The sequence below is a fragment of the Schistocerca gregaria genome, chromosome 6 (genome assembly GCF_023897955.1).
Source record: "Schistocerca gregaria isolate iqSchGreg1 chromosome 6, iqSchGreg1.2, whole genome shotgun sequence".
Classification (NCBI taxonomy): Eukaryota; Metazoa; Arthropoda; class Insecta; order Orthoptera; family Acrididae; genus Schistocerca; species Schistocerca gregaria.
This window is the reverse complement of record NC_064925.1, coordinates 275,892,100-275,909,459: the sequence shown is the minus strand read 5'-3', so window position 1 is coordinate 275,909,459 and position 17,360 is coordinate 275,892,100. Positions and strand designations below refer to the sequence as shown.

Genomic DNA, 17,360 nt, shown 5'->3' with positions numbered 1-17,360 from the left:
TTTGCTTTGTTACCACCTGGAGTTTCGCTTTTGGCTATTGCTTCGGCAGCTTAACTCCACGCTACCTGCCACTTTCCCAACAGATGTGAATCCTTCACCATCTTTGCTTCGTGCGGCATCCCATGTACACCTTGGATTTTTTTTGTTTCCTAAGAACATTACTCCAGCCTCACTCTATCACCGTAAGTTTCTCGACCGTTGCACAGAACTTCGTGATAGTACCTGTGTACACTGATGGCTCCTGGATTGACCGTGGTGTCGGATGTGCCTTCATTATTGGCACCGACGACTTTCAGTATCGGCTTCCAGAACACTGCTCGCTATTTACAGCAGAGCCCTTTGCCCTGTATCAGGCCACATAGTATATTCGGCGACACAGGTTTTTCAATTGCGTCATCTGCTCCGACTCTCTCAATGCCCTTCAAAGCCTCTGTGTCCTGTACACCTTCCATCCTTGAGTGCAATGTGTTCAGGAAAGCTTTCACCTGCTCACTCTTGATGGAGCCACTGTGATGGGTCTGTGGGTCCCTGGTTATGTCGGTCTGACATGAAACGAGGACACTGACGATAATGCCAGGCTGCAGTCCTTGTATTTTGGCCCGCTTGTTCTTCCATTCCCTCCGATGATCTCTGTGTTGCCAGCTGTCAGCAAGTGGTATCACTTTTGTGTCCCCACTGGTCGTCCCTTTATGGGAAAAGGCTTGGAGGAGTTAAACCTCTCCCAGCACCTTGGACGACCTCCTCTCGGCACTCTCGCTGCGAGGAGATCATTGTAGCTACGTTGTGTATTGCGCACTGTCTTTTTTGCCATCGCCATTTGTTAAGTGGTGATCCCTCACCACTTTGTGCTCATTGCCCCCAACATTTGATGGTTTGCCATTTCTTGACGGAATGCCCTTCTTTTAAACAATTATGTTCTCATTTATGTTTGCCGTGTGAGTTATCAGCTGTTTTAGCAAACGATGCACGGGCTGGGGCTGTCGACCGTGTTTCACTTTTTGTCCATGTTAGCAGTGTGGCATAGAACATTTAATCTTTAGTTCAGGACCTCCGTTGTGTCTATCGTGTATTTTATGGAGGTTTCTCAATGTCCCTGTTTTTAGCTGACTTTCCGTCTGTTGATAGGGCGTAACGTGTAGTCGTTTTGAACTCTTTATTCGTCTTTGTGTTCTATGATTCTGACATGGGCGCATATGGCCTTAATTGTTTTTTGTGCCCTAAAACAAAACAGTACCAAGCATGTGTTTTTCTTTGATCACTGCAAGTAAAGTATTGTGAAGGTGTAAAGTAAGAGGGATTTTAGAATAACCATTGTCATACCAGTCCTGTGCCTGAGTGGTTTAGTGTATACGGTACCAACATTTTAATTCCTCTCATTGATAGAATATTAATTCCAAATCTTAACCCTTTTACTGCTACAGACGTACCCTCTACATTCTGTGCTGAGAGCTGCTTTGTTGTGCCTGTACTGCTCGCCTAAATCCACTACCTGTGCTGAGAGATGACGTTGCTCTATGAAGTACTTATCATTTGATTTTAAGAATACTATTAAGTGGAGAGATTGGATTTTTGTATATCTTACTGTCGGACATCTTTGCTCGATAAATGACACTGTACTATGGTACATCAAATGAAATAAAGCATTGCACAGAAATTAAAAAGTTTGCAGAGGTAAAAATGCTTAGTGTAAACTTTGCGGCTGGTTGATTTTAGCCCAAATATTTATGAGTGTGAAATGTAGATAAAACATTGAAAATTTATTTAAAAGAGCAGAACAATATCTCATTTCGTTATCAAGATACTGGTTGTTATAGCCATCAAATGGTCGCGCATGATGTGCACATATCTGTCCCTGCATTGGGAATCCTGTGGCCGCAGAAATTGTCATATTTTATAAATGATTCTGGGTATCGAAGCAAGGTATTTTGCAAATGATAGCACACAAAGAGGCAAGTGTATTTTATGATAAATACTCGAATTTCTTTTATTCGCCAAGGTATGGAAATAATTTGTCTGCGGCAGTGAGAGGGTCGGTTGAACAGGACGCAGGACGCATAAATGTGCCAACAGCTTTTTAAGTTCTCTAAGCATAGAGTACGAGGGATTTTCAAGCAGTGCTACACTTAAGTCGCACAGCTTACTGGTTACGTGCTGGACTGACAATTTGTCGACTCGGGTTCAAATCACAGTATTACTATTTGTTGTTTATTTTTTTCTGCCCACTCACCCTTTTCTTTGCAATGTTAAACAGTAATTATAAAATTTAAATTGTTTAAACAGTTCAGTGTATACATGTAAAATTAATATATTCATGTTAGTTAAGCTTACTACCCTTGCAAGTGAAAGGCTATAGGCCACCACACTGTAGCACACTGGTAAAATTTTGCACTGGTCCTAAGATTGGGTTGATGCAGTTCTCCGCACTTGGTAACCTGTGCAACATCTCTTAATATCTGCGTAGCTATTACAGCCTAAGACGATATGAACTTGCTATATGTTGTCCTGAAAGTGTTAAACCCTGTCCCCCCCCCTCACCACCACCACCACCACCACCACCACTACCTGCCCCCACTGGCACTTCCCTCCACTATCAAATAAACTGTTTTTTATGGGTTAGGAAGCAATAAAAAAAGGCCCATGCGAAGTAGTGTGGGTTAGACAACAATATTGAATAAAAATTCTTGTAAACTTGCTGCTTAACCCATGTATATGATCAGACGCATTGCCCTGGATCACTAACATTTAACTGCATATTAATTGTGGTCTTTTGTAGATAAAGTCTCTATCCACATGTTTCAAGAACACTTTTACCTTTCCCATGTTATCACTGTTGACTAAGAGTCCAAAATGGTTATCATTTTCCCCACTGAAAAAGGGTTTCAGTTTTTTTGGTGCCCTTCCAGCTTTGCTAGACATGCAGGTTTGTTTTCATAGTTTGGAGGTGAATAAATGCTTCGACTTTCAAAGTTTTGTGTGTTATTGCTGCATTTTGTTTTCTTTGAATAAATTTGTACATGTTATCATGTGTTCTGTGTCAAATACCCAGTAGTCCATTTCTATAGAAATTGAATATAGAAATTCATCAATTGTACAGCCATAAAATGTTGTAATTGTTTTCGGTTAAATTTACGCTCTCTGATGCAGATGATGTCAGTAATAAGCATAGTAGTAGAAACAGAAAAAGAAAAATTGGGGAGGACTGTTACATGTTTAACATTTCTTGTACAATCTTTGAACTGTTACAGGAGAAAGTCTGGAAGAATTAAATGGTTATGGGACATACAAACCAAGAAACCTGATTTCCACCATTCTTGGTACTCCCAGCAAACCCAAGACTCATCTTGCCATCTCTAATCCACATGATTTCAGGCAGGTGTGTAACAGTTGCAGAGATTTCTAATTAAAAATAGATAAATAAATTATTAGAAATCAAAGTTAACAATATTTGGGAGATTTTAGAATGTGTACTTATTAAAAGCTACTTTTGGAGATTCACTTCATATTCCTTTTCTGCTTGTAATGTATCTCAGAATCTTTGAAGTAACTATCCCTTCCCTTCACTGTTTGTACATACCCTTTTTCCTGTTTTTTTCCCCCTAACTTTTGATCAAGAAGTCTTAATAGTTTTCCAGGCACTGAAGATCAAGCTTTTTTTCTTTATGTTTTGAATCTTCCAGCACTAGTCTATTTATTATGGTTTTCCAGCTTGTTAAATGATAACATGCAGTATAATGTAATGAATAAATCTTGATTGTCAGTTACCATTCATGATATAACTACTAAGCATTTACTTGTGTCAAAAACAAAATTTAGAGTCATAGTCACATTATAACACTTGTACTACATATTCAACATGTATTATATTTTAATACTCGATACAAAAGTGACTGTGTAATGGGTAGAGCTCTAGACTCCACTCGTGGAGGTCCTAGATTTTAACCTAGGCAGGGGTGAGAATTTAGAATTTTTCTTGCTCCATCTGTCCAGAACAGTTGCTGGTTCACTCAGCCCCCTACCAAATGAGTACATGGGTGTTTTTCCTGGGGTAAAAGATGGCTGGGGCGAGGGACATGCCACCCCTCCCCATCCTAGTGCCATGGAAAATAGGAAGGATGGACTCTACCTGCAGACAGGACAATAGTCCAGTCATGGGCATTTATCAAAGACTTTACTTTTTACCTTTTGCTAGGTATATAATATTTGACTATTAGTGATGCATGTCTCTCTCAATACTGAATTTGAAAGCTATATAAAATGCTATAACTCTAAGTTCAGTTTCAGTTTTTTTGCTACTGATCATACATTTTTGTTATATAACCTGCGTGTATAATTTGTGCTATACACACCTTCTGTAAAATTCCAAGATTTATGTATATGTTCAGCTTTTAATTACAGATAATAGTTATCTGAGATGACGAATTTATTTTGTGTATAGATAAGTTTATGGTTAAGGGTACTGGAAATAAAAAAAATTTCAGCGAATCTATAACCTTTGTATTTAGTGCAATTAGGCACTGAAGAACTGAATCATGAAAATACGTAATGTCTTGCCAAAATAACACAGCATTACAGTAACACAAGATTTAGACAATATATGTCAGAGTCTCATGTCTATGTTTTAATGTTTTTTTGAAAATGGTGACGAAATATGTTACAGGTGTCTGCAATCATTGATGTGGATGTAGTCCCAGCAACATATCGCAGAGTCCGGCTGCTGAAGCATGGCTCTGATAAGCCACTTGGTTTTTACATTCGTGACGGCACATCTGTGCGAGTAACTCCCCAAGGGCTTGAGAAAGTACCTGGAATATTCATTTCACGCCTTGTACCAGGTGGCCTTGCTGAGAGTACAGGACTTCTTGCTGTCAATGATGAGGTGCTTGAGGTCAATGGTATTGAAGTCAATGGGAAGACTTTAGACCAGGTGTGTGTACTTAAATTTTCTGATCATTAAGTTTCTTCAGTGTTAATCCTTTCTAAAGCCATGAATTATAACAGTTTTGCCTCTTCGTCTGTGCTTTGTTTTCATGTGCTACTCTCTGTTGAGTCATGGCAAAGACTAGTTTCATTACAGCACAGTTTGTGTCCAGTACCTTATTTTGTCCATGTGATTATTTATTATTTGAGAAAAAGCTATTTTACCTGTGCAAAAATGTGACATAAAACGTTTGGCTAGTACATTCATGCAGGCATTAGTGTTTTGTTCTGTTGATAGCCACATCTGTGCTGACAATAAATCTGTAAAACTGTCATGTCTGCTTGTCTACACTCATGTGTCCAAAACTACTAGATAATTTTCATTGGGTTTTCATAGGTAACTAGAGCATAGTTTGTGGCACCGTATGCATTTTATTTCATCAAAAATTGAACCAAGGAAAAAAAAAATTTGCAAGTTTTGTCCATACTAATGTCATAAATGGTAAAATAGCTCTGTCATGTTTTCATGATTAATCTGCGGAACAGATTTTGATTGTATTTGGTAAGGACGTAGCTTCAACCCTGGGGAAGAGCACTACAAGAAAGTGTAGTTCAATATCCTTATTGATTGAAGGTTCTTATATGAATTACTCTTTCAGGAAACTATTTACTCTTTAACGTTTTATGTTTATCATATTTGTGAAAATGCTTTTATTGGTTGACACATGCTACGTGATAGGATTCAAAGTAATGAATACAATGCTTATACAATCTTCAGTGTGTTTAATCCATCCCTGGACACTGTTTTTCGCATACTGAACATGTTGTATAACATTTAACTACTTCAGTAGCATGATGTTGGATGAGCACTTCTGCCCTTGCTCTTCTGTACATACTGCTTGGCAGTAACTCTGCACACACTGATGCATTGTGCACTGAGGGGGGAGAGTGGGGCACATATCTTAAGCTACACTTACCCAAACGGGCAGACAGGTGAGAACAGCTGATGTTATTGCACATACAGTAGCTTACTTAATGACTATCAGTCATCACAACAAAACTACCAATGTGAGCGCAGCTGCGGGTAACAGCTAGTATAAAAATAAGTGATGACACCATCCTAGCTTTCAGATTGTTCAGTAGGTCCCTCTCATTCTGGAGACTGCATGATCAGTCCTCCTTTTTCACATTATCCAACCTATCCATTTCTCCTGCTCGAGGAAGGAACTGACGTTCTGAAAAGCTAGGATAGTGTCGTCTTTACTTTTATATATGTCTATCGGCAGTACTAAACATTTTGCCATATACAGGTAAGTACTGGTCAGCAGCTGTGCCTCATACTTTATTAATATTCTGGAGACTGCATGATCAGTCCTCCTTTTTCACATTATCCAACCTATCCATTTCTCCTGCTCGAGGAAGGAACTGACGTTCTGAAAAGCTAGGATAGTGTCGTCGTTACTTTTATATATGTCTATCGGCAGTACTAAACATTTTGCCATATACAGGTAAGTACTGGTCAGCAGCTGTGCCTCATACTTTATTAATATTCTCAATTGAATTTTGCTTTGATACCTTATCTCTAAGGAAAGTATCCTGGAACCATTGTTAAAATGGTATATGAAAGTGGGGAAGTAATCTGAATTATTTCCTCCAGCATACATTCTTCAACTATAAGGGTTGTCAACAAATTAAAAACTGTTTTCTTTTTAAAAATCAAGATAATTTTACTTGTGCAAGATTTGTACCTCACATTATTCATACATGGCTACTCTCTTTTTCTGTGTAATCCCTAGCAAGTTCAATGCACTTCTTGAGCTCAGAAATGAGGTTCTTGACCCCTTTGTCAAAAGATCTCCTACCTTGGTCTGCAATCAACTTGACAGCTCTACCTGGGCCTCCTCATTGGCTGAGAAGAGTTTTCTGGACTGTTTCATCACGTGTAATGATTGAGTTCAAAAATTTGTCTCCTTCCCTTTCAAAACTGTCCAAAAATTTCTGAGCAGTCTCCATATGATTTTCCTTATGAACCATTTTCAGCAACCAACAAGTGCACACCTCCATGTATCCCAGTTTTTTTATTTAAAAGGTTTGGATCATTGATTTTCTGACTTCTGGAATCAAAATTGTGAGGTACTGGACTATCAGACGGTAGTGTTAATGAAGTTTAGCCTCATTTTTCTCAAACAACATATCATCAATTGAAGACCTTCTTCCCCTTTCATCTGTATCGCGCACACTGGTTCTACTGCTCGAGAACTCAGTACACTGCTTGCTAACATTACACAGTTTAATCATAGTACCACAAATGGCAGCCAGAGAATGATGAGTTTCTACTAGATGGAGCTTCTCCGCATTAAGAAAGCAAATAACTACATGCATCTGACATTTTGTGCGAGATGGCAGCAGACTGCCCATCTCTAACAGCGGCCACAGCCAGACTGAATAAACTACCAAGCCACATGATCACCTGTTGTGGATAGGGAAGCCCGCACTACAAGCTAGTGTTGCCAACTAGTGAAAAATTTCATCCATACTGGCGCAAATAACAAATGGCCTTCAGTTCTTGGACAACCCTAGTAAACAGATAGTATACAACTCCTATGTCAAATCATCTCAGTGTTCTTCCCTAGCCTGCTGTTTTATTTGTGCTGTATATATTTTTTATTCTCCCCCTTTCTTGTCCCCATGAAGGTGTTATGTCTTACTGCATGTAACTTAGTCTCATTAGTGCTGTTAAAGGTTTGTGTAACAGAACTGTAATGCTTGTCTTTCAGGTCACAGATATGATGGTAGCGAACAGCTCAAATCTGATAATCACAGTAAAACCTGCAAATCAGCGTACAGTGGCAGCTCCTCGGCGTGGTTCTTTTTCGAGAAATTCTCAGTTATCATCAGGCAGCCAACAGTCAACAGCTACAACTGGGTCAGATGATGATCGATATGACCAGGATGAGATTGTGGATATGACGGGTGGCATGTCACTAGAAGGCGATGATATAGATGGAACCCATCACCAAACACATTCTCAGGGATTACGTCCAGATGATGGTGTTCTTCACCTTTGACTTTCTGCCTGTAAGGTAAGAATATGTTCAATTTTAGACTAAGCAATTACTCACTTTATCCTTTTGATAGGAATGTGTGTAATAGTTTTGCATCTGTGACACTGCTGAGCAAAATCACAAAAAGGTATTATTGTGTTACCAGAATAAATTTAGGGATATAAGTCTTTGCCCTTATTTGAGCAATTTTTTTGGGTCTGGTTGTAAATGGAATTCTTCTACTTCAAAAAACAAATAACAGATGTTAGGAGCAGTTGAAGTTGTGCAGTAGACCTTGTTCAGACACACAAATGCTGATATTGGTGATTTACAGTACAGTATAGAAATATCGATCTTGATTATGACAGGGTTTTCTGAATCCAAGGAGCATCCTACTGCATTATTGTAGCACTGAAATTATTATGCATCTGTGACAGCCTGTCAATTCAGTGATGTGACGGCGTTATCACCAATCACCCTGAAGTCAGAGAAAGATACAATTTCCCTTTACAAGTTGCAATTGAGGAAATTAAAATGATTATTTTATCATCAAAATAAATGATGCATTGAACAAATCCTACAAATGTAGATATAGTGTTCATGTGACAACTCTTCACCCAGTGTCAGTGTTACCCATGAAATTTTGTGGTACAACCTGAGCATATTGTAATAAGTAAGAAACCTGACAGGATTCATTTGGAAACAAAGACAGTGTGCTCAGTTTTAATCAGATAGCAGAAACCTGATACTGAAGAGAATAATGCTTGAGTGCAGTTCCATCCAGCTGCTGCCAATTTATTTATGGAGTTCTTTGAACATTGGGCGCTAAAGGTGACCAGTAAAAGACCAGGTAAGTGGCACTGCTATGTGGATCATATCTTTGTAGTATGGACTTAACAGTGAAGAAGGGCTGAACATCTTCTTGGTACATCCCAGTGGTATTAACCCAAAGATACAGTTTCTGATTGAGAAAGAGAGCAATCATCTACTTAATTTTTCTGAATGTATGTGTAATTAAATGTGTGGTGGGATTCTGGGCCACAAGGTATACAGATACGACACACACACACACACGCGCGCACACACAATATCTCCACAAGGAATCAAACCATCGTCCTAGACAAAGAAAAGTGTCATTAAAACAGGCAACAAAATTTTGTGAGCCAATGGATTTGCAGGATGAATTAAATTACTTAGCATCAGCTTTCAAGAGAAATGGATATGCTAGTAATGAGATTGATTGAGCACTCCATCAAAGAAAAGAAGTTGGAAGAACTGAGCGACAGTGGTTGTCATCTGGAAACAATTTTTCTCCCTTCCATTAATAAAATTATGGATGGCATCAGGAATGTTTTTGGTCAAATCTGGAGACAATGATTTTGAACCCACCAAGAAGACTAATGAATATTTAAGAACTGAAAAAGTTGCACAGCACCTCTCCCCCCCTTGCAACACATGGGATGTATAAAACCCTGTGCAGTTGCAGACAAGTATATATATTGGAACCATAAAAAGAAGCATCAACACGTTCATAGTTGAACACAAAAGGAACTATTGTGTAGGACATACTGAAAAATAACCTATAGAAGAACACATATTTTTGAGATGGTAACCACAAAATAAAATTCACTGAGACGAATGTTTTAGCAAGGATATCGCATTATCGTGCATGCGTCTATAGAGAAGCAATAGAAATTCATAAACACCATAATAATTTTAGTAGTGAAGAATGTCTGAAGTTAGGTAAAATATTGTTGTTGACTTTGTGCTGATAGAATGACATCAATTACTTTTAATCATGACTGCATTGACCAGGGCTTCTCAGACAGTAAGTTTTACCTGAATCAGGGGCTAGATGTGAAAGCCTACGTACTACCAGCATGTGTCTGAATTCATCTACATCTTGATGATACAAAATGTGCTGCTCTTCCTCGTGCTTTCTCGGTGTACTCCATCAACCCTATCTGGTAAGGATCCCACACTGTGCTGCAGTACTCCAAAAGAGGACGGACAATGTCAGTGGCAGGATCTCAGACTATCAGAACTGTAGTTTATTGTTTAATAATATTGCTGCTTGTTTCGTGACCCATACCTAAATGCAGATATGATATTGGTGGGTGCAGAGGGGCCATACTCAGTGTCACACAGATCACAGTGGGTCTGTGCTGTTTGCCCAGGCGATTATTTGGACTTTCAGCTGTGCACAATATACAGCCACATCACATACCTTGAGCCAGGATTGTATTGACATAGACAGTGTGATGTATGGAGCACCATAGACTGTCAGTGCAGTGGCCACGTTGGGGTTTCCCTTGATGTGCATAGACAGAGCTGCACCCAGTGGCAACACTGTACACAGGAGTGGCATGATGTCATCTTTTCGGGCAAGAAAATTTAGAATTATAGAAAAATATTTGCTGCTTTTTGAAAATTGGTGCTGATCATTGCTGTGTTCCATAGAGCCAAAGTCAATATGGGTTTAAAAATTGGACTTCTAGTGTAATTTTTCAACATTTCTACTGGCTTCTTCTAAACCAAATGTGAATACCAAGTTTTTAGGGTACTTTTTACAATAATATATTTTGTACTTGATTATAGACTATCAACAACCACCAGCACAATAGGCAAAGTCTGTTTTCTCAAAGATATAGTTCCTCATTTAGTTACATTCCAGGAGTGCATATTTTCCCTATACCAAAGTCAGTGTTGCATTTGTGTCATTCCAATACTGAGAAACACAGTGGCGTGTAAGGCTCATTTAAGACCTGCCACAGTCACAAGGAATACTTGCTTTGACTTGTCATTAACAAGCATCAGCTATCACCAAATATTGTAGGCACTTGCATCATTATTGTACCTAATGGTGTGTTGTTTGAAAGTCTGCAGTGCACTCATTGTAACCCCACCAACAGTTATGTCTTCTTTCATTTTGATTGCTATTTTTCCAGTGATCACTGAGACAGTATATTATTAACATAATTTTCAATTAGAAAAAACATAAAGGATCACAGAATCATTTATTAAAATGACTGATTTTGGCATGTTTAAAGGGCCATCTTTAGATTATGAGCACTACTTGACTGGAGCTGGCTGCATGGTGAACAATTATGTGTGGTCATAGCTGTTACCATTAATGTTGTAACCCCACACAGCTGTTTACAAAGCTGCCCTCTCCAGCCAAATTATACTCATAATCTGAATATGGCTGTTTAAATGTCCTGAAGCATGACATTTTAATAAATGATTTTGCGATCTTTTTTTTTTTTTTTTTTTTTTTTTTTTTTTTTTTTTTTTTACTAATTGGACATAAAGAACAGATTGCTGTTACCTTACTACCGTGTTAGTTAAAATAAAGACATAATGTCGTCCATGCGTGCGCCCACTCATACGTGCACGCTTGTGCACGCATGCACGGGCGCACACACAGTTGTTGTTGTTGTTGTTATAATAATAATAATAATAATATTGGCTAAAGAAGTTCACCTCAACACATTCACATCTAACTAAATGATTTAACAGTTACATTGCAGACTCATACACATTCCCTGATACACTTACACATGGAATAACTTTTATGAAACCTAAAGATCAAGCGCACACACAGCAAACCTAGCTAAATACCCTCCCATAACATGCCTACCAACAATATACAAAATATTAACTTCAGTCATTACACAGAAATTAATGACACATACAACACAGAACAAAATTATAAATGAAGAACAAAAAGGCTGTTGCAAAGGAGCACGAGGATGTAAAGAGCAACTGATAATAGATGCAGAGGTAACATATCAAGCTAAAACTAAACAAAGGTCGCTACACTACGCATACATTGATTACCGAAAAGCTTTTGATAGTGTACCCACTCATGGTTACTACAAATATTGGAAATATACAAAGTAGATCCTAAATTGATACAGTTCTTAAACATAGTAATGAAAAATTGGAAAACCACACTTAATATCCAAACAAATTCAAATAATATCACATCACAGCCAATACAGATTAAGCGTGCAATATACCAAGGAGACTCATTAAGTCCTTTCTGGTTTTGCCTTGCTCTGAACCCACTATCCAACATGCTAAATAATACAAATTATGGATACAATATTACTGGAACATACCCACACAAAATCACACATTTGCTATACATGGATGATCTAAAACTACTGGCAGCAACAAATCAACAACTCAACCAATTACTAAAGATAACAGAAGTATTCAGCAATGATATAAATATGGCTTTTGGAACAGACAAATGTAAGAAAAATAGCATAGTCAAGGGAAAACACACTAAACAAGAAGATTACATATTGGATAACCACAGCGACTGCATAGAAGCGATGGAAAGAACTGATGCCTATAAATATCTAGGATACAGACAAAAATAGGAATAGATAATACAAATATTAAAGAAGAACTAAAAGAAAAATATAGACAAAGACTAACAAAAATACTGAAAACAGAATTGACAGCAAGAAACAAAACAAAAGCTATAAATACTTATGCTATACCAATATTGACCTACTCATTTGGAGTAGTGAAATGGAGTAACACAGACCTAGAAGCACTCAATACACTTACACGATCAGAATGCCACAAATATAGAATACATTACATACATTCAGCAACAGAAAGATTCACATTAAGCAGAAAGGAAGGTGGAAGGGGGTTTATCGACATAAAAAACCTACATTATGGACAGGTAGACAATTTAAGAAAATTCTTTCTAGAACGAGCAGAAACTAGCAAAATACACAAAGCAATCACTCATATAAATACATTGGCTACACCACTGCAATTTCATAACCACTTCTACAACCCTTTAGATCACACAACATCAACAGATACGAAGAAAGTAAATTGGAAAACAAAAACACTACATGGCAAGCACCCGTATCATCTAACACAGCCACACATCGATCAAGACGCATCTAACACATGGCTAAGAAAAGGCAATATATACAGTGAGACGGAAGGATTCATGATTGCAATACAGGATCAAACAATAAACACCAAATATTACAACAAGCATATTATTAAAGATCCCAATACCACAACAGATAAATGCAGACTTTGCCAACAACAAATAGAAACAGTAGATCACATCACAAGTGGATGTACAATACTAGCAAATACAGAATACCCCAGAAGACATGACAATGTAGCAAAAATAATACATCAACAGCTTGCCTTACAACATAAACTTATAAAACAACATGTTCCCACAAACAAGTATGCACCACAAAATGTACTGGAGAATGATGAATAGAAATTATACTGGAACAGAACCATTATAACAGATAAAACAACACCACATAACAAACCTGACATCATACTCACCAATAAAAAGAAGAAATTAACACAACTAATTGAAATATCCATACCCAATACAACAAATATACAAAAGAAAACAGGAGAAAAAATTGAAAAATACATCCAACTGGCTGAGGAAGTCAAGGATATGTGGCATCAGGATAAAGTTGACATTATACCACACAATATCCACCAGTACATCAATGCAATACAGCTACATCCAAACTTATATATACAACTACAGAAATCCATAATTATTGATACATGTTCAATTACCTGGAAGTTCTTAAATGCGATATAACATATACTGTACAGTTAAAAGGAAGTCACTTTCTACTTTAGACCAGACATAACATCTGAAATAAGAAAGAAATAATAATAATAATCTATATAATATTTGTTAGTGTATAGCAGTTGTATTTTTATCTTTGTAGGTGATTGCCAGAAAGGTGACTGCAGGTGACTGACTGCTTCTGATGGCTGTGCAATGTATAAGTGCTCGATGTGAATTGAAATGAACATGTCACCAGCCTTTACAAGCATACCAGAAACAAGGTTTGCTCTCAGCGTGTACATAGCTGACCCACAGCCAAATATGGCTTTGGGCACAACTTTTTTACTGCTGTCCTTTATTTATCGCCTTGCATTCCGTTTTATCTAGTATTTTTAGATATCTATTGCGTATTTTATTTTTGTGTATCTTATTAAGTAAAACAAAAGTAAGTACTCATGATGGTTATGTACATGACTGGCAGTCACTATCAAATATCCTGCAGGTATTGTTTCTAAATACTTCATTTGTGTCCTGTTCCCTTCTGTGAAGTTGGAACATCTCAGCAACAATAACACCACCACAACACTCAGCATCTTCCTGGTTGTCGTTAAGCTAGCGATTTTTTTCTTTTTTTAAAATCTCTGACCTTCATCATACCTAGGAAGATATAAATGGTTCATAAAATATTTCTTTGGCAATTTCCTGTTGCTTAAGAAAGAAACATAAGAAGTTTGAAATATTGCTGGCAGCCTCTGATTGATTGATTAGGGCAAATGAGAGACATGGATTCATTTTTGATGCTGGCATTTCTAATTCCATAATTGCTGAGATTATCTGACATAATAGTCTTTTTGAAAAGGTATTTAGTGTCAATATTATCCTTCCAGGCACCTGACTGGTGTGTCTATTGAATAATTCCATCCTATGAAATTAAAATAGATTTTATAAAAAGACTTTTAATGAACTTGTGTGTGTAAGATGTTATTTTCTCATAGAAGATCATTTACTTGTTAAAAAATGAAACATTTCTAAAGTATATCTATAATATTTTTGTATGTAGTAGTCTATTGCAAGCAGTATGTTAATATTTCAGAGTATTATTGTTGCAATATGTAGTGTCTTTAAATATGATAAATTTAAACAGATGATGTTATTTATGAACTTAACAGTTCACTCATTGTAAGTACAGCAGTTTGTTTCAGTGTGTGTGCATTAATTGTTGAGTTCTTGTGCAAAGTTCAGTAAGAACTGTTATTTTTTAATCTAAAGAGGTTTTATTCTAACCAAATTACTGAAATATACAAATATAGAGGTTAATATTGGCTTTAGAATGTAATGTTATCAAAACCACTTCATCATAAGCAAACAGTTAGTATTATTTGCTACAATGATATAAATTATTAAACTGGCAAAGCGAATCTGAACTAACCATTAAGAAATTTGTTGTTCTTGTACTTGCAAATTGAATCACAAGTTAATACATCAACCCACTGCGGGTTACTGCCTTACTAGAGGCCTACAGTGCAAAATGCACACTGACTGATCTGTATCCATCCAGAATTACCAATAGTCATCCGTCCCATCGATTTTAAATAGTGTATGTACTACATGCAGACTTAAAGGTGGCACTACTTATATTTGGCTTTACTGTACTATCATCATGAAATATTCTGATGCTTTAGATAAATGTGTATTGTGTGATAATAGTGAATATACATCTGAACAACTGCTGTTCCCTAAGCTCAAACAACAATGGAACTCTAGTGTGCATTTAAAGATTAAATTTACTGGAACAATACAGAATAAATGGAAAAGCAAATGCTGTGTAGTAAGTTTCCCTGCCTTTCTTCTTTGTTGTGAAACACTGTACCTTTGAAATAAGCCTGGAGGATGCTGCGGCAGAATTTTTAGAAGTGTGATGTTGTCTTCCTCAATTCTGATTGTTTGTACAGACATTTTGATCTTTCCTTTTACATGGTGTTTTTACATCACATCTAGTCCTGCTAGGAGCTGCAATACTGTATGTTCCATCAGTCTTAAAGAAACTGCCTCATCTGTAATGTGAGTTGATGTAGTTTTGGAGGTACTTGACACTGTTCTGTGGTTGTATTTGGCTGCACATATAAGGTTCACTAAGGGCACGAAGATTGTACATGTGCCATTCCAATGTTATCCCTGGTAAGTCACACATTTTCATTTGTACAACAGCTAAAACAGCAATGGTTTATATCACTGGTTCTTATAGATATTCTGTGTGTTTTTGAAGACATTATCACATCTTGTTTTACAGCAACAATATTTACTGTGGTTACAGAAAATGGCAGGCTTTGCATCCATAATTTCAGAAGAATTTGTTGCTATCTCAAAAATAATTACATAATGTGTTAAGTTATTATGTATACAGATTCAGGCTTGAAAGAATTGCAGGTATTATCTTTTGTTGTAGGCATTTTTATTGCAGTATTAAGGAAACTATGAGAGATGAAAAGCGGCCTGGTGTTTGTCTAACCATCTGACACTGTGGCAGTTCAATACATTTAATAATATTACACATTTATATGAGAAAGGTGCACATCCATTACATAAAACAAAAGCAGGTGGTAGCTTCTCTGTTGTCAGTAATTGTACTGAATGTCACTGTTACCCATTGCCTTAAATCTTCTAGCAAAATTTTCTTAATGTATCAATAAACTATGACGATCAGTAGAGAAGCTTCATCTGAAACATTTGTTTTATTACTAATTTGTTTGAAATAATCAGTCTCATCAAACTGTTGTCTCCTATGAAAGTTATAGACTATATTTAAGTACAGTTACGATGAACTGATGCACCATTCAAAATAAATTGGTGGCAGAATACTGAGTAGCGTTTGTTAGCATGTCGAAGACCTACTCTGCCAGCTTGCAGAATGAAAGTGTGACCAGTGTGATAACAGTGGCTGTTAATGGAGAAACATGCAGTTTGGGGAGCTATTTCTTTCTTTTTAGTGCAGAAAGGAAAATCCAAACAAAAAATAAAAGGCGATTTTTTAGCATTGTCAATCTGAAGCACTCCAAATTTGATGGTACAATAATTCTTACTTATGTTTGCATGTGTTGTTCATTGAAAATGCTGTCACCTCAGTGATTCAGCAACATTTATCTGAGAGCTTCAGATTAATTGTTTGTTTTGCAGAGTTGTTCCTTCACAACAAACAATACAGATGTACTTAAGTATTTTTTATGACATTCCAAAAGTAGTCAATAACTGTGGTGAATGTAATGTTTTTATTATTTTGGAATATAACATTTAAAAGGCAGCTGGCATTTGTGTACTGATGTTCTTGTATATGTGTGTGTGCGCGTGTGTGCATGTGTGTGTAAAGAAGCAACCAACCAACATTAAAAAGTGTAAAATTTATAAGTTCATCTATGAACTGTTGAATGTGTCTATTTACAATGTATATGCCTTTGCTATTCCAAATCAAAATGAAGATACAGAAATGTACATTTTTACTTGTCAATAAAATTTACATGAATTTCTGTACTCTATGGACATGTTTATTTATTTAATGAATCAAATATAGATGCTATTTTACTTTCCATATTGAGAGAGATTAATTTTGGAGTTGTAATTGCAGTTTTGAAGTTCAAAATGCATTTATGAATTGGGATGGGCATACTTTTATGTAAATGACGAGTGGAAAATAAATATGAGGTCATACTAGTTATGGACATTGAGCACAATTTGTTACACACTTTTTGAACCAGAAAAACCAGCTTCATTGTGAATAGCTCTGTGTAGACTCAATTTTCACAGGATGAAATAAC

The 17,360-nt window shown here is 36.8% G+C and overlaps 1 protein-coding gene across 1 annotated transcript in view; it reads left to right on the top strand.

Annotated features, from left to right (window-relative positions):
• LOC126278123 (partitioning defective protein 6) overlaps positions 1-17,081 on the top strand; it is a 132,690-nt gene extending 115,609 nt beyond the window's left edge. Inside the window, exons 3-6 of the mRNA XM_049978008.1 lie at positions 3,246-3,373; positions 4,658-4,924; positions 7,695-8,000; positions 13,712-17,081. Of these exons, the coding sequence (XP_049833965.1) occupies positions 3,246-3,373; positions 4,658-4,924; positions 7,695-7,985 (686 nt within the window). The 3' untranslated portion in view covers positions 7,986-8,000; positions 13,712-17,081. The remainder of the gene's footprint in view (positions 1-3,245; positions 3,374-4,657; positions 4,925-7,694; positions 8,001-13,711) is intronic.
• Positions 17,082-17,360: the final 279 nt, after the last annotated feature.